This window comes from Thermothielavioides terrestris, chromosome 2, assembly GCF_000226115.1.
Source record: "Thermothielavioides terrestris NRRL 8126 chromosome 2, complete sequence".
Lineage (NCBI taxonomy): Eukaryota > Fungi > Ascomycota > Sordariomycetes > Sordariales > Chaetomiaceae > Thermothielavioides > Thermothielavioides terrestris.
Genome location: NC_016458.1, coordinates 2,615,636 through 2,635,978, shown reverse-complemented (window position 1 = coordinate 2,635,978; position 20,343 = coordinate 2,615,636). Strand labels below are relative to the sequence as shown.

General features: G+C 55.4%; 6 protein-coding genes across 6 annotated transcripts; 2 read left to right on the top strand and 4 right to left on the bottom strand.

Moving 5' to 3' along the window:
• The first annotated feature begins 292 nt into the window (after positions 1 to 292).
• On the top strand, positions 293 to 1,171 carry THITE_2112667 (uncharacterized protein). Its single transcript, XM_003651854.1, has 2 exons — positions 293 to 580; positions 649 to 1,171. The coding sequence occupies exons 1-2, from the start codon at positions 454 to 456 to the stop codon at positions 1,125 to 1,127; spliced, it is 606 nt and encodes a 201-aa protein (XP_003651902.1). The 5' UTR covers positions 293 to 453; the 3' UTR covers positions 1,128 to 1,171.
• A 3,636-nt stretch (positions 1,172 to 4,807) lies between these two features.
• THITE_2143262 (uncharacterized protein) lies at positions 4,808 to 7,768 on the top strand (the record flags this gene model as incomplete). The annotated part of the gene is made up of 3 exons (XM_003651853.1): positions 4,808 to 4,831; positions 4,958 to 6,277; positions 6,308 to 7,768. 3 exons carry the CDS (start codon positions 4,808 to 4,810, stop codon positions 7,766 to 7,768), a joined length of 2,805 nt encoding a protein of 934 aa, XP_003651901.1.
• A 682-nt stretch (positions 7,769 to 8,450) lies between these two features.
• On the bottom strand, positions 8,451 to 8,724 carry THITE_2048650 (uncharacterized protein; the record flags this gene model as incomplete). Its single annotated transcript, XM_003651852.1, has 2 exons — positions 8,451 to 8,544; positions 8,627 to 8,724. Coding segments are annotated over 2 exons (192 nt in total), but the record flags the coding sequence as incomplete, so codon positions are not given.
• A 474-nt stretch (positions 8,725 to 9,198) lies between these two features.
• Positions 9,199 to 12,463, bottom strand: THITE_2112663 (uncharacterized protein). Its single transcript, XM_003651851.1, has 5 exons — positions 11,898 to 12,463; positions 11,800 to 11,820; positions 11,683 to 11,740; positions 11,554 to 11,613; positions 9,199 to 11,495 (listed from the first exon to the last, which is right to left on the bottom strand). The coding sequence occupies exons 1-5, from the start codon at positions 11,937 to 11,939 to the stop codon at positions 9,553 to 9,555; spliced, it is 2,124 nt and encodes a 707-aa protein (XP_003651899.1). The 5' UTR covers positions 11,940 to 12,463; the 3' UTR covers positions 9,199 to 9,552.
• A 451-nt stretch (positions 12,464 to 12,914) lies between these two features.
• THITE_2112661 (uncharacterized protein) lies at positions 12,915 to 13,528 on the bottom strand. Its single transcript, XM_003651850.1, has one exon. It carries the CDS (start codon positions 13,263 to 13,265, stop codon positions 12,990 to 12,992), a length of 276 nt encoding a protein of 91 aa, XP_003651898.1. The 5' UTR covers positions 13,266 to 13,528; the 3' UTR covers positions 12,915 to 12,989.
• A 1,810-nt stretch (positions 13,529 to 15,338) lies between these two features.
• Positions 15,339 to 15,888, bottom strand: THITE_2045382 (uncharacterized protein; the record flags this gene model as incomplete). Its single annotated transcript, XM_003651849.1, has 2 exons — positions 15,339 to 15,443; positions 15,541 to 15,888. Coding segments are annotated over 2 exons (453 nt in total), but the record flags the coding sequence as incomplete, so codon positions are not given.
• Positions 15,889 to 20,343: the final 4,455 nt, after the last annotated feature.

Genomic DNA, 20,343 nt, shown 5'->3' with positions numbered 1-20,343 from the left:
CTCCGTCAAATGGAGTGTGCTCATTTGCACCTCTGCTGGGGGGCCAGGTTCTGCGCCGCCTTTTTTTGGGCATCAATTCATCCCTTTCACTCCCGGCTCCTCGGTGCGACGCCCCCGAGCCGCGCCGCATGCGCTCCCTTCTTCCTCTCCCGCCAAGGCCGGGGGCTGCAGTGGACTCGCTTGTACTCCGTATTATATCCTGGGCGCCTACCGCGAGCACGCGGCCCTGCCCTGCCGTACTCCCTGAAGCTAACCTCGCTTTTTCTCTTTCAACTTCTTGTTCTTTTGTGTTTGGTAACTTGCCGGCTGCCGCCGTGATGGAGAGTTGACGTGGGATTGCGCCGGAAGCCTCCAATTCTCTCTCCTCCTCTTTTTTACGACTCGTCGTCGACCACTACGCTTTGTGAGCCGCCCTGAGCTGAGCTGGGCTGAGCCGAGGGCCGCGCTGCGCTCATGGATCCTTCCCGCAACCCGCCCGCCGACAGCCTGGCGGCGGCCCGCGTTCATGTCCGGGCCCTCACCGAGTGCGGGCTTTCGCGCGAAACGCTGTTGCGCGCGCTGCTGGAGAGTTACGACGACGGTAGGATTCTTGCTTTCTGCGCCCTTCTGTGCTTGCTCCCGCGGATTTGGTCGGCTGACATGGGACAGGGAATGCTGCGGAGCTCAGCACGACGAGACTCTCGGTTTCGACCACCAGCTCAATGTCATCGTCCGAGAGGGCGAGCGTCATCTCGACGGCGACCTCGATGAGCTCGGTGTCGTCCCGCGGCGGGACTCGGGCGGTCAACCAGGATACTGCACCGCCACTGCCCGTGCCGCCCGCGCCGCCGGTCAAGGGCAACAACCGAGGGAGCTCGAAGCCGCAGGGCGCTTACTGGTGCACGTTTTGCGACGTCGCCTTCCAGCGCAAGTTCGACTGGAAGCGGCACGAGGACGAGTTCCACGAGCGCTACAAGCGCTACCCCTGTCCAAACTGCAACCGCATCTTCTGGGGCGCCAATACGTTCAACCAGCACCACAAGAACGCGCATGGCTGCACGACCTGCCCGCACGCAGACCGTGTGGTGCGGTATACGCACCGGAAGACGGCGTGGTATGATCATCCTCTCCTTGCTTTTGTTCTTTGATCGACCCCCATCCTGCATGCAAGCATGGCAAACTGACCCAATCCGTCAGGGCCTGCGGCTTCTGCGGCGGGTTCCTAGCCAGCCGGGACCGATTCTTTGACCACGTCGCCCGGCACTACGAGGACGGCTACAACAAGTCGCACTGGAACCACTCGCTCGTCATCTACGGCCTGCTTCACCAGCCTTCCATCAGCAAGGCGTGGAAGGAACTCGACGCTGAGCTCTACGGCCACCTGCCGCGCAACCAGCAGCCGATGCTGGAATGGGACCCCAAGTCGACCGGCCACGCCCAGGGCTTCCTCGAAGGGGAGGCTCCCGGGAAGCTGCAGGACCTGCTCGAGTTCTTTTGCGAGGGCCGCGACAACCCGGTCTTCCTCGCTCGCCTGGCGCACGACTCGGCCACCATCCGGTGGCGGCACGAAATCCAGCCGACCGCTGCGCCGGCTCCCTCGCCGGCATTACCCCAATCCCGACCCGCCTCCGAGCCGCCGAAACAGAAGCCCAAGGCCAAGTCGTCGCCGTTAGTGAAGCACCTGCCCACGCCCCAACCAGGCCCGCCCGCGCCGCCGTCATACAACGACGAGCCGTTTCCGAAACAGCAGCGCAACATCCCACCCCTGCCGTCGTCAGCGCTGCCCAAAAACAACCCCTTCTTCGAACCGCCACAGCAGCAACAACCGCCTCAGGCCGGCCTCCTGTCGCCGTTCACCCAGCAGATGATGGACATGCAAGCGCCGATGACACAAGACAGCTATTACGACCTGGCGGTCACCCACGTCCATCCGCACATGCAGCTCATGTCGCAGATGGCACAGCAGAGCGGCCAGCCGCCGCAATCACAGCAACTACAACAACAATTTCAACACCAACACCAGCAGCAGCAACAGCCGCCGCCGCAGCAGCAGCAGCCGCAGCAGCCGACAGTGCCCATGAACGTGTACGACGACTGGAGCAGCATGGCGGGGACGGTCGTCGACGAGTCGGTGTTCACAAGCGTCATGGCGATGGGGTGGCAGCCAGACATGAACCTTATGAGGGGGCAAGGGACGCAGCCGGGGGCGGGGGGTTAAGTTCCTGACTCGACTTGGCATCACAATTGACGGTACCTCGGTGTCAATTTGTGGGTCAGGGGGTCGGAACTGAACGGGCAGGGTTATGTATATGCATATATACGTGTGGTTGGAGGGGATTATTATGGGGGAAGCGAAGACTGGGCTGAGCGTGCGTGAGCGGCCTGTTTTGGCTTTGGGACGGAATACCTACTTGACTCGGGCTGGGACCAGAAAAAAGGGTCATCGCATTGGAGTTCGGGAGCGTTTCGGCGAAAGTATTATCTGTATTTAGCACCCAAAGCGGGCAAAGAACCGCTAGATGCCCAGTTTGAGAGCAGCACCGCTCAACATGGACGGAACGGGCAACTGGCTCGTCAGGACGCCAGCAGGAACACAGCTGTAACCTCATCCAACGACAACAATGACAAAACTGGACAAACTCACCGCGTGAAACACAACAAATACAATCAGATATCGTCCGGAAGACCAAACAACCCAGCGAACCACAAACCTGGGAACCGTCTTGCCACAGATCCGTGCGGTGGCCCCCCAGTCCCTGCTATACCGGCTCTGATATCCCACAACAGCCACTGCGCACTACGTTAATCCATATGTCCTGCGTGCTGCCCATTCCGTGACCAGCCCAGCCTCGAACACTCTGAGCAGGCCCCCTGCAGGGGTAGTGGGGTTGAGCTCGCTCCAGAACTCAGCCGATTGCAGCAGGTGGCGTATGGTTGGTCACTGACAGTGTAGGTAGTGTAGTGTAAGTCACCGGAACCTGAAACGAACACGCTGGCTGGCCTGCGCCACGGGAGAAACAAGCCAAACAAAACCACGTGAGGACGGAAATCTCAGGCCAACCCCGGTGGTGGGACGGGATTGTGTTTGGGCACCAATCGGCCTCGACATCGATTACGGAATACCCTACACTACGGTGCCGTGTCCTCGACCCCCCTTACCCCCTGGCCGGGATCGACATCATGACTACTACCCTCCACCTTGTAACCTTGTACACACGTTTGCTGCGCCACTGCATCTACTGTGTATCACGCGTGTCCGGTGCATATTTAGTATGGAACAGGGTAGGGGAACCGGGAGACTGGTCCAGTGTGGGGCGTTCTTCCGTAAGGCTGGCACGGGATGGGCAGGCTGGCCTGGTCTCGCTGAGTGTCGGTCTGGCTCAGATTCAGGTTCAGCTTCCAGTACAAGTTTAGGTTCTGGCTTGGGCTAGGCTGGTCGAAATCAGGGGATTTGCCATTTTCTCTGAATCCCGTGGGGAGACCTGGACAGTCAGGGGTTACTTGGGTGCGCTTGACGCACCTGAGGCGGACGAGACATGTCGGTGTACAAGTTTCCATGACGAGCTGTGCATTGAATATCCGTTGTGGCCGAGTCCTGTGTATGTGAAGGACAAAAGCTTGGAGCCTCTCTGCCAGTCCTCGCTTCGATATGAGCAACCGGACTCAACTCATCGAAGTTCGGCCTGCAAGACCGTTCTTCTTTGCCCATTACTGGGGACTCCAACCACTCGGATATCTTTTCTCCTGGGCCGCCCTCTCGGTTCCGTCCATTCTGTTGCAGCACGGTACCGCCTCTAGCCGAAACGACAGAGCCCGCGTCATTTTGTCCAAGCTTTGCAAGCTTTGACTTGTTAAGGCCGAAGTTCAAGTTAGTCACCAGTTCACATTTTCTGAAGCAAAGCACCCACTGACCCTAACGGCCAGGACAGACAGAGCCTTGATTCTCCTCGAACACTCTCCCGCCATGGATGCTTCCAGAACGCAGGCTCAGACCTCTGGCACCCAAGCGCGCGCTGAGTCGACGGCGAGCAGCGGATCGGGCCACGGACAAGCGTGCTCAGGCTACTATTCCCTGAATCGCTGGCTTGGGGAGAGCAAACTCCAACAGCCGTGGAACCACACAAACCCGCGGGGGTACATGTGCCAGCCTCAGCCCGGACAAGGTCATGGTCAGACTAATGGGGAGAAATAAGTGAAGGGCATAACAATCTATATTCTGACTGCATCTCGCGGTGCGAGGAGCTCCTGCTGGCTGCTTCAAGCAAGACCATTAGGTACTTTGTATGCATATGATCCCTGCTTCTTGTGGCCGCGCTGTCCTGAGGACCGTCTCGGCATCAGGGGTCCGTCCCCCTGAGCGTTGAGGTGTCCTCCCTCACCCAGCAGTCAATGAGAAGTGTTCGACTAGCTTTGTCCAGGCATGTGTCAGCACTGTCCCAGAGTACGAAGCCCCAAGGCATGCCAGAACTGGTTTCGTCTGATACTTGTCGCCGAGGGGGAACAACTGTGACTCGGACGGAGTGTGGTGCTTGAGCTCCTTCCTGTGCCTCTTCACATACCTTAACTATATTATACCGCGCACTGTGACTTACACGGTATTCAGTCTGCATAGATACCTCGATGTGAATGAGAGGTTAACCAACTTTACGTAGGCAACAATCGATGCTTCGCGAAGTTTTTCCCTGAATCCTTTCTTGCCTCCAGCGCCGCCCGATTGCCAGAACGCCAGCTGAGAGACAACCCGCGATCTTTCTTTGTCGTCGTCTTTTGTTGACACTTACATCCCGGATCCCAACCTGGAAATCACGATACTCTCCGCCTCTTCGCCATGGCTACGAGAAACGCGTATCTCGCCTACAAGCGGGACACCAGTCGCCTCCTGTACTGGATCATCAAAACCTCGAACGCCATAATCCGATCGTCTCAAGCTCGCGGCCCTGACGAGGATGTCCCCGCGGTCGCGAACACCACGGGTGAGATCACCGTCTCGAGTCTCGTATTCCTCTCCAAGCTCATCGCCAAGCACATCGGCGCCGTCCCTCCTGCCATTTACCGCTTGTTTCAATCTGTCATCGATGCCAGGACTGCCAGCTACGCCATGTTTCAGAAGTTGGCGGCTCAAAACCCCAACCCGGAGATGGAAAGAAGCAACGCCTCTCACAAAGCTTTCATCGACGCACTGGTCGAGGCCTTTGAAGCTCTAGGCGGAAAGGAATGGAAGATGACTGACGGACCGGCGGATGACGGGTCCGATCTCAAGCGCGAAGACCTCGACCAACTGCTTCTCACCAACAGATTCAGCGCCCTCGACTTGGAGGGCCAGACAGCGGCTGGTGGACACGGTGACGATGCGAGCGATGAAGAATCCGATAAAACAGAGTCTCAAGCTGCCTCCGCCCCGAAGAGGCGCCGTCAACCAAAGCCGGGGAAGGGAAAGAAGGGCAAGCGGGGCAAGAAGGCGAAAAAGCAGCAGGCGCCGGCCTTGGACGATGTCCCCCTGGAAAGCTACCGCATCATCCAAGGCAAGGACGGGATCAGCGCCGACTACCTGATCGCCGTCGATGCGCTCGTGCGCGAGTGGACCGAGCTCCGGTCCTACCTGCAGGGCGTTTGGCGCGAGGTCGCCTACGACGGCCTCAACAGCGCGGTTGCCGGGGCCGTCTCCACCCTCGCGGTCGCCATGATCCAGCGGTCGGCGGCGGCCATGTTCGTCGACTTCCCCGGCCACGACTCCTTCGAGGCCGTCGTGAACGCCATCACCCGCGGCGACCTGGAGAAAGCGAAGGGCGACTCCGCCCTGAGCCCAGGTCCCCGGGAAGGCGACGACGGCCTCGAGGACGCCAAGGCTGGGGAAGCCGAGGTGGACGTCAAGGAGCACTTCCTCCTTCACGCCTACCAGGATCTCGTCGACTTCCTCGCCGATTTCCAGAAGAACCGCAACGGAAAACCGACCAAGCGGATGCTCGACGAGATCGGCGACTGGAACCCCGAGCTCAATCTCCGGGAGGCCAGGAAGGAAGAGAGACTGCGCTGGCGTCGAGCGTACACGATCAGCTGGCTCTACGACCTGGTCAATGTCCATTCCAGCATGGTCGCCCAGCGTAACAACACCTCCACGCGGGAGGGCGAGAAAGAGGCGCGGGAGGACATGGAGTGCTACGGCCAGCCGGACCCGCACCCGAGGATCTTCGGGCTGAACCAGTTCGCCAGCGCCATCAGCTCGCTCGCCAGGCGGAAGAACAGCACGGACGTTCGAGACCGGATCCTCCCGCACCACGTCTTCCAGCTGCAGTGCATCGTGGACTCCCTGACCGTGTCGCGCGGCTAGTCGCCGAGCGCCGACCAAGGTCCCGTTCTCGCGCCGCCGGCCCCCAATTTCCGCCCTCGACGCGACGTCGACATCTTTCTCGATCCGAAATACGAGCGGTTTGGAAGAGGATTCTTGCGCGCCGTGAACGCCCTCTGGAAGTCATTCGAAAGGGACGCCGCAGAGCTCGGAGACAAGGAACGCAATAAGCATAAACACTTGCTCTGGTGGATTGAGCACGACATTGGCGTCGGGCTCGGGGAGTTGAAATACCTGCGTCTCTGGCTCAGCATCCCGCCGTCCCGCCTTTCCGACACCAGACCCAACGGCCTCTGGGAGTACTCGCCGTTCCTGTGCGGCGTAGGGCTCATGGAAGCCCTCGAGCTCGCCTACCGCGTCAGCATGGTCATCTGGGACCGGATCCCGGAGCAGATGTCGCTCGTGCACCTGCACAACATGCTCGTGCAGACGGGCCGGCTGAAGAAGCCGGTCGAAATCTTCGCCTCCATCTCGACGCTCTTCCAGTCCGCCTTCTTCCTCGACGGCAAGATCCCCACCACCGGCTTCGGCAAGGCGCTGACCACGCTCTACGACAAGACGGGCCGATACCGGGCGACCCTGGCCCGGGCCAACCGCCGGGCGGACGCCAGGAGCGGCGGCGTCCACAGCACGCTCAGCCCCGACACCAACCGGTTCATCCAGCGCAAGTCGAACCTGCTCCTGTACCGCCAGGCCGACTGGAACGTGGACCGCATCCCCGACGCCGACGTGCCCGTCCGCTCCATGCTGGGCAGGGTCCGCCTCAGCCAGACCAAGCAGACCGTCGACCCGGCCACCGGCGCCGTGCGGCTCGAGGAGACCGACCTCGTCAGGCGCGCGCGCGCCCAGGGCGTGAGCGACCAGGAGCTGCTGCGCATGGCGGCGTCGATTGGCCAGATCCTTCAGCAGCTGCCCGGTGGCGCTGGCCGCGGCGCCCATCTTTCGTCCGATCACCTCGCGAACAAGCGCACCACGAAGGAGGCTGGCACGGCGGGGCGCGGCGGCGGCGGCGAGCTCTCCGGCCGGGACCTGCTGGCGCTGCTGCGGGAGGACATCTTCCGCGACGTGTGCGGCGGCGGCGGCGGCGGCGAGGGCGAGGGCGAGGGCGAGGGCGAGGGCGCCGACGACGGCGTTCCGCCGCTGTCGAGCATCAACTACCTCTGGGTCACCGTGGAGGGCCTGTTGATGTTCATCATGATGGAGGAGGAGCTGGCGTCGCGGCAGAACAAGGTGTACCTGCGCTCGTACGAGGAGTCCGGCGAGCGGCTGGCCGGGAAGCGCCAGTGGCTGACCCTGGAGGCCCTCCACGACATGGAGGACGAGTGCCTGAGCGTGATGGCGGCCGTGTTTGAGGACGTCAGCGGCGAGTTCGGGCACCGTAGTTACTGGGCTGATGTGGAGCCGGGCAAGTGTGGGGAGTGCTGTGGCTGTCACCACAGTTAAGGATGTAGGACGTGGCTCGGGGTGGAAGGTTGGTGGATATCGGACCAGGTGTGGGATTTTATGGTATATGTTACTGTGTGAGTGCTTCTCGGGAGAGGTTACTGATAGGTCTTTTTGATTTGCGAGCAATGTGATCTGCCATGCGAAAGACTTGGGAATAGGGATGGTAGAACCCCAGGGCGTCCGCAGCCGTGATCAAGGCCTCACTGGCTCATACCTGTCGCCCTCCGAGCCTCACACATAACATTGTGGTAACATAGTAATACCGGCTGACTTCCATGGCAGACGCCGCAACGAGACTCACACGGGACCAAATCCCTCCCCCAGACTCAAATATCTGGAGGCAGGCATCTGAACTCAGGATGACGCCTATAGAGATAATGATTCCTCCCTTGGTCATGACTTCGGGAAAATCATCGCCGGCTCAGAGGAGAACTTGCTCATGAGACGGAAGATTGTGCATAGTATTTAACCAACCACAGACGAAAACGGGATGTTTCTCAGCTCATCATCCCAAGCAGCAATCACTCGTCCCATGAGTACTGATTACTCCCGTCACTACTCGTCTGCCCAATCGAATCATCTGGTATCCTACCGAGCCCCAGTCCAAGGCGATAGACAGGCCGCCAACCCTAAACCGTCACCTTGGCATATCTATCTGAGTGGTAATGACCACAATCAATCACCCGCCCCCAGCCAGCCAGCCCATCTTCTCACGCCGTCGGTGCGCCCCGTCGCCGCCGGCCGCCTGCATCTGCCGCCCCTTAATGGCCATGCTGCCCAGCACCGTAAGCAAAAAGTTTCTTCCTTCTTTCCAATAGCCCAACCAGAAGCCCAAAATGGGGATGACCGACGTACCACTTGCCGCACAGGTGGACCTTGTTCGGCTTGCCGGCGCGGCCCGCGTCCAGCGTGCCGCAGTACTTGTGCGCCACCTCGTCCGTCCATTCTGCAGGCCAGAAATCAGACAAGGAAGGCGCATTCACGGTGCGGGGGCAACTGGAGACTCAGGGATAAGGCCCCCGGAGGTGTCGCGGCTGTTCTCATGGATGATGACGATGATGATGATGATGATGATGGGAAGGAAGGAAGAAAAGAGAAAAAGTGAGACGAACGGATCGGTTTCCAGGCGCGGTCGGTGCGCGGCTTCGGCGGCGCGTTGCTGTAGGAGCGGCACATCTTTGGTCTCTGGGCGGCTGACGAAGATGAAGCGTGGGCGGTGGCGGGTCACGGAAGGCAGGTAAAATAAAGTAAGGTATTGTGGTTTCGGCTGATCGGTGAAGGACAGGCCGGTATCCTCCAACCTGGCGGAGGTTGGCTGGCAGTCTAGTATCTACTTCGGCTCGTGATGGATGTCGGTCCATTTCTGCATTCCCAGTAAGCTCGCGTAGGCTGCCGTCGTGTACATATCTTGTTTGCCCGGTCGCCGATGGGTTATGGCGTCAGCAGTGGAGGTGAGAAATGGCCCCTGAGTCATCCAGGACTGGCCGAGTTTCAGGAAGTTTGCCACTCCTGCTCACCTGGACAGTTCGAGATCTTGTCTTTAAGACCTCGACCATTGGTCACACCCGGTACAGCTTGCGCCGCGGGCTATTCTTCGATGCGAGGAATTCAGGGGCGATGAATTCAAGACTTCGACATGTCTCATGGATCTGCATCTGTCATCATACATCTCACAATACATAACGTAATTATCGTCGGCACCATCATTATCAGCAAGCACCATTGCCGCCGCTCGCTCCTCCTACTTTTCACACACAAGCCGAAGCATGTCCCTCCGTCCTTCACCTCTCCGCGTCATCTTCGCCCTCCACAACAACAACAACATACCGCCTGGCCGTAGCGTCCGAAAACGCAGTCTCATCCCCGGCGGCCTCTTCCGTGACGTGCACGGCATGGTCCTCCGTGCTATCCGCCACCATCTGCGCGGTCCCGTCCAGCGCGTTAATGGCGACGACGTGGTGGCGGTGCCGCGCCAACAGCTCCGGTGGCGCCGAGCCCTCGGCGAACACCACGACCCGGCGCTTGTGCCGCCGGCTCTCGACGCCGCGCCCCGTGTCCCGCTCCTCGTCGATGACATACAAGCTGCCGGCAGCGAGCAGCGGGTCGGTGGCGGGCGCGTGCGGCGCCTCGCGCATGACGAACCGCCGCTCGGCGGCGCTCTTGCCGGCGGCGCTATCCATCGACGGCCGTTTAACAACTCCGGTGGAAGCGCCGAGTGTTGGCGTCTCTAGAGCAGCTTGGAAGCGGACCGACGACGCGGAAGAGTCTATGCTGCCTGGTGTTGTTGTTGTGGCCACGGAGAAGTTGTCGACGCTGAAATGGCGGCGATGAGTGCGACTCTTGCGGTCCTCACCGGTGCGCGAGTGGGGGGAGACGCCATCCGAGTCCTGTCTCTGCTTACCATCGTCTCCTTTACCGCCGCCATACTCTTCCTTCGATCCGTACAAACTACGGCTTGAGCGATCGTTCGTCAACAGAGGTGCCGACTCCTCATCAGAGCGAGCCTCGGTCCGGTGCGCCCGGATTTCCGGGCTCGGGCTCCCAATCCAGCCTTGCAAGAACAAGAGCGATGCCACACCCGTGGCAGCGGAAATGGCGGCCAGTGTCGTGTTCATGGTCTGCCAGCCCCAAAGCCAGCTGACAGCACCGGCGAGCAGCGGTCCGACCAGGCTGCCCCATGCATGCGCGAGGCTCGGAAGGCTAGTGGCCAGCGCCGTGGCGCTCCAAGAGTCATTCGCAGAATAAGCCAGGACGCTGGTGATCTCTTTGGCCAAGGGATCTCCGCAGAGACCGGTGGCCAGAGAAAGACCTCCGAGCGTCAGAAAGAACGGGTGCTGTATGAGCTTGGTGTTCTTTCCCAGCTGACCCAGGTGTAGGAACGCGGGTAGACAAGCCAAGAAACCGACCGTCGTCAGAAAACGGGTTGACTTGGGGACCCTGACAGCCAAGGCGCCGGCAAGCGGTCCGATCAAGGCAGCAGGTGCCGAAAGCGGGACGAACGTGTACCCGGTGGCCAAGACCGACCAGTTGAAGCGCCGCTCAACGAAAAGGGGGAGGACGCCCTGCAGCGCGGAGGTAAGCAAAGCAAGGACGAGGTATCCGTACAGGCCGACCAGGAGCCGCGGGCTCAACGCAACGGCTCCCAAAACGGCAGTTGCAGGATCTTGTTGGCTGGGGACAGCGGGTAAACGTGTCCTCGGGGAGATTGACCTTGGAGAAGAGCTCTCACTGGACTCTCCTGTCCCCGCCGATATTGTGCCATACCCACTCCGCTCGGCTGGGACTTCCGAGCGCGAACGAGGCTCGGGCCCGTTGCTGGCACGGAGATGCCTAGCTGGTGTGGCAGTCACCGCTACCAAGCCCAGCACACCACTGAGCGCAATGATGGTATACGCGCAGTAGAACACAGCGTCTGCATCATAGTAGTCATGCAAGGTTCCAGCCAAGGCGGGTGCTGTCGTCATAGCCACGCTCTGGAGGAAGGCTGGCGTCAGTGAAGCGAGGCCGCAAGATGATGGCCTGCTGCTCGTTGCCGAGGCGAGGATGGCGGATGAGGCGCCGGTGATGGCGGCGGCAGAGAGTCCTTGCAGGGCGCGGGCGAAGATCAACAGGCCAAGGTCATGGGAGAGCTGCAGGAGGGCAAAGGCAGCAGCTGCGCCGGCGAGGCCGGCAAGAAGCACTGCATAGCCTGACGGACCCCGTCGCGTGAGGAGGGGCATGAATGCTGTGCAGAGCAGATTAGCCGCAAGTAAGGCTCCAAGCCAGATGTTGTGAAGACTTACGCGACATCACGGCAACGGCGCCACCATGGGCGGCTACAAGGACAGAGGTCCATATCTGGGCTGAAAGCACAAGCACATGTTAGCCCGGGTGTTAAATATCACCTGGCCACCAAGGGTGGGCGTATCTACCTTGATGCTGGGGAACATGGGCCCGGCTCTCGAGGATGGTGGGAAGCAAGGGGATGATCTGGCCATCAGTTAGCGCCTGACGAGTCGAATGAACATCAAGGGCCCATGGGAGCGTACCAGCCCGGTAAGGAAGACATCCTGGGATCAGACACCGAGGTCAGCAACGATAATACGGCCAGCAATTGTCAATTTTGAAGACGGTTAACTATGCGTACGGTAAAGGCAGCAAATTTGGCCACGGCCACGAGGAACGGCATGGTGTCCGGCTCGGAAGTTGGGGCGCCGGGTTGTGGCACCTGGAAGTGTTGTCGGCGTCGTGGACTCGGCGCGGGGCTGGACACGACGGTCGTGGCGAGCGAACTGCAAGACCGACTACCGGGAGACGGAGCCTCGCCGGGAGCCTTGTTGAAATCCTGCTTGGAAATGGCAGGAAAGTGCGGGACGAGGTTGTTATTGCCGGAGGATGTTGTCGCCAAATGACGAGCTTCTTGGTCGGTGGGTGCCATACGCGTGTCCAGCGCGTCGGATGCAGCGTGGGATGGGTCGCCGGATTTGATATCGCGGCGACCGCAGGCTTTCCTTCCCAGCGCCTCTGGGGCTCTGAACCCGGCCGGCCGGCAGTTACAGAAAACCGATCCTTAAACCCACAGCACACACCCTCCCGACGCGACGCTGGATACCCAAACTCGCCGGGTGATTGCAGAGCATGGCGCACGAGGAGGGGGAGAAAACAAAACGCAAAGCGGGGGACAAGAGGAGACTTCGGCGATGCTTGGCTGCGGCGTGATCTTGGGGTCGAAGCTCGGCCGATCCTCTGCTAATGCACGTAAGTGGGGGCATTAGCCAACCATGGGCCAGTGATTTTTGTTTCTGCGAACTCCCCGCTCGCATGCTGATGGTGGCTCCTGCCCACGATGGGAATCAGCGTTGCACCCGAGGACCCTCTGCATCATTTTTTCCCTTCCGCTGTGCACTTTCCCTTGTTGCACATAAACACTCCCCAAGAGCATCAGTTGATCAGATCTGCAATCATCCATAGCGTGTCCCACCAGCCCCGAAGACAGCCACCTATGGCGCGGCATGATCAAACGGCATTAAACACCAGCACCTTACCTGCCCCGGACGTCTTCGCATCCCTCAGCGGCCCACCGGCATGATACAGCACCAGATACCCATCCCCACCAAAACCGACCTCGCACATGGCCCCGTCGCTGCCGCAAGCGGTCGAGTAGCGGCCGCTCGCCCACTTGGCCGTCCACACGCCGCCCGCCGTGTCGATGCCGACGAGAATGAATAGTAAGCGAGGGTCAATTTTCTGGCGGCGGTACGGAGTAGCTTGACGGGCGGCCTACCATCAGCCCGTCGACCCACCTGTTGATCACGATGGAGAAGCCAATGTTCCCCCGGAAGACGTTGTTCGTCACCGTGGTCGGGACGAAGTTGTTGAGAGGGTGCGGGTTGGACCCGACCTGGCCGCCCATGCTGATGAGAGCGCGGGTCGGAAGTGTCGTGCCTTCGTTCTCACTCGGAGCTCTTGGCTTGTCTCGGCGAGATACCTCTGAATCAAAGGGGTTCGACGGCATCCCGACAGACAGGAACCTTCTCGATAGATGGTGTTGGCCAGCACAAGATAGAGAATCGGCCAGTGCTCCATCGGAGAGCGACGGTGCACCCCCCTGCGAGGCTGAGAAAGAGTCCTGACACGGGGAATGGAGGCTGTCAACTCCCACCTTACGCAGTACCAACTGCATGGATGACTCGGCGAAGCCGCTGGCCGCCTCACAACTACGACCAGGCAGCAGCAGAACATCAGCAAGACTAATCATTGCGGACAACTCGTATGTTGCATTGCATGTCTCGTGTGGCAGTTTGCAATTCTTCGGCAAGCCAGGAGTAACGCAAGGGCCGCCCTGAGCATCTCGGCTGTAGAGGCCGTCGTGTGCTTTAACTAACCGCAAGCTTATGAGAACAACAGCTTGGGAGGTTAGATCATATGGTAACCAAGCACGTTCACAATTAGTAGGCTTGTAACACGCTTTTGCGGCTAATGGTGGGCTCGCCGCCTCCTCGACTCCCCCAGTGCAAGAGCGCAAATGCGGAAAGAAGTCTAAGAATCGCGGCATTATAACACACAACAATCGTGCGGGACTCGTACAGCGTCTCGACCAGCAGCCTGATATATGCCACCTTTCTTGGATTATCCAACCAGCCATCGTTGTTGCCCTCGCTCAGGGACATTGGAGTCTGGAGACCAAGGCGTCAGCGGGCAGAGAGCGCAGACAAAGCCTGGGAATGCATGGCTCGACGCCGCCTGCGCCTTCAAGGACGGGTGCGTTCGGTCCATTGCTGGTTGAGAGAGTTGCGTTGCCTCCACTGGGTTCCGTCCAGTTGCCCTGAAGAGCGGGGAAGACGGCAGAGGCGGACGTTAGAAGGGAAAAATCAAAGATGTGAGAGGGTTGACAGGTCGATGCCAGTCGTTGATAAGATGATCAATCAGGATCTTATCTGATCTGATCTTTGGATAAGCCGACAACGGAGACAAGACTGGGGCTTTCAAAGCGTCTTGGTGTCTGTGGATGGTGTGATCGAGACCTACAACAGGGCTGGACAGGTGCTCATGCCGTGGTGGTTGAAAGTTGGACCTTTGTTTTGCTTTCAGGGGCATTCAGGGGCAGGGCCGGTTCAGCTCGTTGCAAAGTCTCGGTCCGGTACCTTGCGAGGGCCGCCTGGATGTACGTTTCGGAGATTCAATCAAGGATGGCAACAACCGGCTCGTGGTAACCCCGGCGAAACACAGGCACTACAGACAACCTAGCAAAACATGTCCAAACCACGTTCCTTCGTTCCCGTTCCCGTTCCAGAAGCAACCGGTTTCGGCGGGCCGCTGACTCGGAAGCCACAGGCCAGCAGTGACTTTTCTTCAGTGTCTCAAGACATCGGTGAACTACACCAGGCCCTCTTCAGCCGGCTTACCAACTCTCCGTATCATACACGCACTGCCAATACCCCATCCCCTCGTAAGCCGTCAAAGCGCTGCCAGCATCATTAATCCCCTGACTTGACACTTGCCCAACACCCCCGTCCTCGCAAATCCAAAACCCATTGCCATACCCATAACCAGGCCCGCTGGGCAGCTGATGTTGTTGTTGTTGCCCCTGGTTATGGGTAAAGTACCCACCCCAACCGCCAGCTTCAACCCCGTTTCCTCGCGGCTGCTGCGCAGCCGCACGATCAGCGTCATCACAACCCAAACATGCCCACGCAGCAGCCGAACCATCCGCGGCCCAGCCAACAGCCGCAGCTGTGGCCCAGCCCAGCGGGTCAAGTTCCAGACCGATCCCGGTCTGTGCGCTGGAGACGGTCGATGCTTCGTCGATCGCGTAGCTCCAGTTCTCTCCTTCGATTCCCGCCGGCAACGCCGCCATCCACTCCTCCTCAAGCGCGGCCGTCTGTGGCTCAGGGGGAGTATACGAGGTAGCTGACGGGGAGGGGGACGGTGTCGCAAGGGCGCGGGAGTAGGGGCTGGGAGGGGTTAAGGAGGGGGTTAAGGATGGGGTCGAGGGAAAGGATGACGGGGTTGCGGAGCGCAGAGGAGACGCTTCTGGACGGCGGGTGCCGGTGGATTGTTTGGGTTGTTGCCTCCGCTGTAGGATGGTGTACCTGTTCTTTGCGGAGATGGGTGGGCGATTGGGAAAGTGCCGCTGAACGATGTCGCTCCAGTTGCGGCCGTGGCAGGCCACGAGGGTGACTAGTTTCTCGTCCTGGGATGCTGAATCAGTGTCTCATTTAAGAGTAAAGGTGTTTGCTTATGACAACGAGGTATCCTGTAACCAGGGAGAAGAGCAGGGGTTGACATACCTCCTCTGGCGTCCATGGACTCCTGTCGATGCGTGGATCGAGACAGTCGTACCACCGCTTCGAGCACTGGTCGCCGTTGCGAGTGCCGACAGCCTGAGCGACCTTGCTCCACCGCGTGCCGTAGACCTCGACAGCCTTTACCAGCCGCTCGTCTTCGTCACGCATCCAGGTGCCCTTCCGGATGGTGTTGGCCAACGTGAAGTGCCATCGCTTGCGACAGTCCTTGTTGGTCCGCCCGGGAAGGTGGGACGCGACTCGGTGCCAGCTGATGGTGCCCTGCTCAGGCTTCTCTGCCAGGATCGTCAGGGGATGACTGACCAGTAGGAAGGGCCAGAGGGAAGGTTCCATGTTCTGTCGGCTCTACGTACCCTTCGCTACCGCCCAGGCAAGAAGCTGGTCTTCTTCGGGGCACCAGCGATTTGGAATCTTCGCCTCCGGAGACCAAGATTCCCGCGAGGCCGGCATAACACTGGCTGACGTAGTCATCTTCCGTCCTCTGTGCTCCGTTGTGCGTAAGAGGGGTGCTGCTTGTGCAACGGCAGAGGAAGTGCCCCTTCCAGCAAGGTGAAGTAGCGAACAGTACCGGTGCAGGGGCAAATGCGTAGACTTCGGGTTTCTAAACGACTCGACGTGACACCGGAACGCTGATGCGGAGATATTCACCTCGAATGACGGCTTCGCGGACGTTATGTAGCAAATTCAAATGGCGATACATCATGCATCTCGGCGACCTCAATACCCACCTCCCTGCCCTACGGCGCTGAGACATCTCGGCTGTCACTCTTCTCGCCGCTTAGTCTGGACCCTGCGATTTCAGCCCTACGACTCGTGCATGGATGCATAGCCAAGCTTCAAGTCCGAACGTAACGTGCCAACTACCGGGGAGCAAGGTGCATGCCAAGCGTCCCGTCCCACTGTGCTGGAGTCGCCGGCATTGATGGATCGAAGAGATCGATGGCCGTGATTGGCTTCGAGCTGCCTTCAAGCTGCCTCTCGGGGTCATGCTTATTTGCACCGGGGCGGAGCAGCACTCGTTCTACGGCGATTGGCCCGGCGTGCATCTCGACCGCTTTTCAGCTCGCAGTGTACATCCGAAAATGGCACGGAAGCTTACTGGGAGTTGTCAGAACCAGCCCGGCCCAGGGCACCGGGCCAGCCCACCGAGATTAGGATCCACCGGCTTGATGCCCAACTGCCACCCAAGACTAGGCTCCTGATCAGGAGAACTCTCCTACAATACAACATCCTTAACACCACGATTGATCCCTGTTATATACATTGCTTACATTGTAATAGCTTTATCTTCCTAAGCCTATACAACGGTTCTAACAATTAAGAGTCTTATTAGCTCGAAAACCTAGCCCTATCTCTAAGTATATAGCCCTATATATAGCGCTTAGTAGCAACTACTATATCTTCGAAAGCTAATATAAAGATCGATATTATCCTAGCTAGCCTAGATGACTAGGTAGCTTAGAACCGCGAGTTCGTCAACAAAGCTAAGTATCTCGACCTACTCGACTATTTTAAGGGCAAGACGAAGCTCCTCCTAAAGCCTATACTAGCCGATACCTACGATCTCGCCTATAAGTATATCTAGCGTAAGCTCTAGGAATATATCGTTGAACTATAAGCTTCTATACCAGCTATAGCTATAGGAGCTATAGCTAACGTAGAAGCTCTAGCCGATCTAAGAGCGTCTACTATAGACGAGTAGCGGCCTAGTATTGCCTCTATAGCCTAGAATAACGATATAGACTTCTAGACCCTCTCTAAGAACGAGGGTCTATAAAAGTAGCTTAGTATTAAGGTATTGAATAGCTACTAGAGGAAGCTCTATAATAAAAGAGAAAAGTAGTTTAACAATAATATTATTATCGTTATTATATAGGTCGAGAAGGATCTAAATTATAAATATAAGGATTATAAACGCTAGACCAACTACTTTACCTAGATACTAACCTTTATAACTACTATAATAGCGGTTAACTACTAGTCTACCTACTTTATAGAGTATACTAACCTTCGAATATAGTATAATAATCTTAAAAAGACTATTTAGCCAACTATTAAAATGATAACTAAGCTTCGAATATAAATTTATATCTACCTCGATATATTTAAATACTTTAGGAATATATATATTAAGGAGGCTAATTTCGAGAAGTAGCTTATTAAGTAGGAGAGCCTAATAGATAAGGCCTCTCTCTAGAAGATAAATAAGGCGAAAGATCCTAGCCTATAGTTCAACGAACTAATAGCTATATTAGAGAAGCTATTCCTAAGCTTTATTTTCCTCTATACTATAAACAAGATAAAGATCTTTAAGAAGCTAACCTTTCAAGATATAGCTATAAAAGTCTATAAAGGTATATACCTATTCCTTAAGAAGGCGCCTAACTATATATGAAAAGGATCCTTCCTAATATATAGCCCTAGAGAGAAAGAAAACAAAGACCCTAAGCAACTAGAAGATTAGGAGAATCGCCTTAGGTACTAAGCTAGTTATAAGGAGAGATGTTATACACAGATGGTGCTCAGTGACCATCTAGCGGTAAACGTATAAGGGTAAGAAAGATCAATGCCTCTCAGCCTCGTCAGCTAATAAGGCAGCACTCTTAAACACTAGTATATATTATAAAAGTATATTGATGTAGTCTACTATTCTACAAAGGGGTTATAGACGAGGTTCCCCTTTTAAGGGAACGCTCGTCACCCCTAACCGTAGTACGGTTATAGGTGCCCTTGCTATAGTTGCGTATAACAAGTGCCTAAGGACAAGAAGAAAAGATAGTGTCCTCGCTATTATTATAGAACTTAATATAGGATAAAGGAGCGTATAGAAAGAAAGGAAACTAATCTATATTATACTCTATATAAGTTTTATATCCGTTATCTTGTCCTATAGCAAAGTCCTCTATTGCAATATATTCGTTTATTTGTTCTACTTATTAAGATCGACTATACTATTACTAGTATAAGGGTCGTCTCTTCCGACCTTAGATACCTTTGTTGCCGCCTTACGTTCAATAGAAGCGGGCGTCTTCTTAAGCTTCTTAGGAGGATATATCAATATCTTCTATACTTTGTTGTTAATAGTTACTTTACATTAGCGTTTAGTAGCAGTGACTTTAGCCGTTTTAGCTCCTAACGTTGAATAGGTACTTTTATTACGTTAGCTTTATAGCGTCTTAGCTAGCGTTGTTAGTGTAACTAGCGGTATGGCTTTAGCGACGGGTACCTTAGTAGGCATTCTCTAAGTGGGCGGCTATATAGTCTTAGTAGAGTGTACAGTCGTTACAGTTGCAGTGTAGCTAACCTTAGGCGCTACCTCTTAGCGTCTAATGGTTTAGATAGCTATAGTAGCCTACTTTGTAATATCTATCTTTGTAGCGGATAAATCTATTATAGTAGTTTAGGACTTGATAGTTACTAAACGACGTTCAACGTCCTGTATACACTATACTAGTCCTATGTAGATACTATCGTATAAGTTTACTGTCGTTTAGGTAGTAAGGTCGATCTTCTTTAGAAGGGCGTTGTTCTTATAATAGAGATCCGTTATAGTCTTATTGTATACTAGCTATAAGTCACTGATCTTTACTATCTAATAATAGTATATATTATTAAGGTCGTTTTAAAAGGTAAGACTACTAGGATCTAGATTACTAGCTTTGCTATTTGCTTCCAATGTACTAATAAGCTTTACTAATTCTACTACGGTTTTTTCGACTTCCTTAATATAGACTTAGTACTTCTAGGCGAATTAGAGTAAATCTTTAGTCAACGTTTATACTGCTTTTATATCCGTTTATAGAGATTTAATAGCGTTATCGTTTATAGTAACTGTATAATTAGCACTGCTCGCTATATCTATAGCTCTAGCGTTGTTGTAATAGGTAAACCTAAGCTCTACTAGCATTATATTTATAGAAGGGTTGCCCTTACCCTTAGGCGAGATGTAATACAACGTAAGGATTTTAATCTCTATTGATATATAGCTTGCTATAACTATGCCTATCTCTTAGAACTCTTTAAGGGCTCTCTTGATTATACCTTTAATCCTCTAGATATATAGGTTGTATATAAAGCTAGTAGGCTTATTATTAAAATCCTTCTTTAGGACTATACAATAAAACCTAGTGAATTATATCGTTAGCTTAGCTATATACTTGTTATCATAACTGAAATCTGTATACGTATAAGTAAGTACTTCGCTTATAGTAGCGATATACTTGTTTATAGCTTTAGTTAGACGTTAAAAGTACCTATACAATATATAGGTTTCCTAAAGCTCTAGGATATAGTATAGTTTAGTTGCTATATCCTCCTTATTACTAGTGTAATTGGCACTATCGTTGTTAGAGATGTCTAGGTCGTCGTTAGTTGTAGCGGCCTCGTCTTCTAACGCGATATATAGAGCTTACTAGACTTCTTAGCGCTATACGCTAGCGGAGGTGACGTTGCTAGTTTCTAGATACTTAATCCCTAGTATATATTGTAGGGGCTACTCCCCTTCTATATATTTATAAGTTAGGAGAGTTCCTAAATGCTCTTATATAGTATTACTATTCAATGCTTCGTTATAGTCTTTATAGACTTCCTATTCATTGTTAGACACTATAATAGGGTCTATAGTAACGTTCTACTACTACTCTTTATAGATAGTCTCTAAGCTATTTTAGATTACTTTAGCTATATTAGCTTCTTTAGCGGCTATTATTTCGTTGTTGTAAGTAGTTCTAGTAGCAATGTCTTTAGTAATAGCTTAGTAGGATATAGAAGCTCCTAGGGCGTATAAAG

Coding starts and splice junctions, on each gene's coding strand:
- THITE_2112661 (XM_003651850.1), bottom strand. CDS start 13,265: ATGCCGTCGAACCCCTTTGATTCAGAGGTATCTCGCCGAGACAAGCCA.
- THITE_2112663 (XM_003651851.1), bottom strand. CDS start 11,939: ATGCCGTTCCTCGTGGCCGTGGCCAAATTTGCTGCCTTTACC. Junction 11,741..11,799: donor ATGTCTTCCTTACCGGGCTG/GTACGCTCCCAT, acceptor ACTGATGGCCAG/ATCATCCCCTTGCTTCCCAC. Junction 11,614..11,682: donor CCATGTTCCCCAGCATCAAG/GTAGATACGCCC, acceptor TTGTGCTTTCAG/CCCAGATATGGACCTCTGTC.
- THITE_2112667 (XM_003651854.1), top strand. CDS start 454: ATGGATCCTTCCCGCAACCCGCCCGCCGACAGCCTGGCGGCGGCCCGC. Junction 581..648: donor GCTGGAGAGTTACGACGACG/GTAGGATTCTTG, acceptor GACATGGGACAG/GGAATGCTGCGGAGCTCAGC.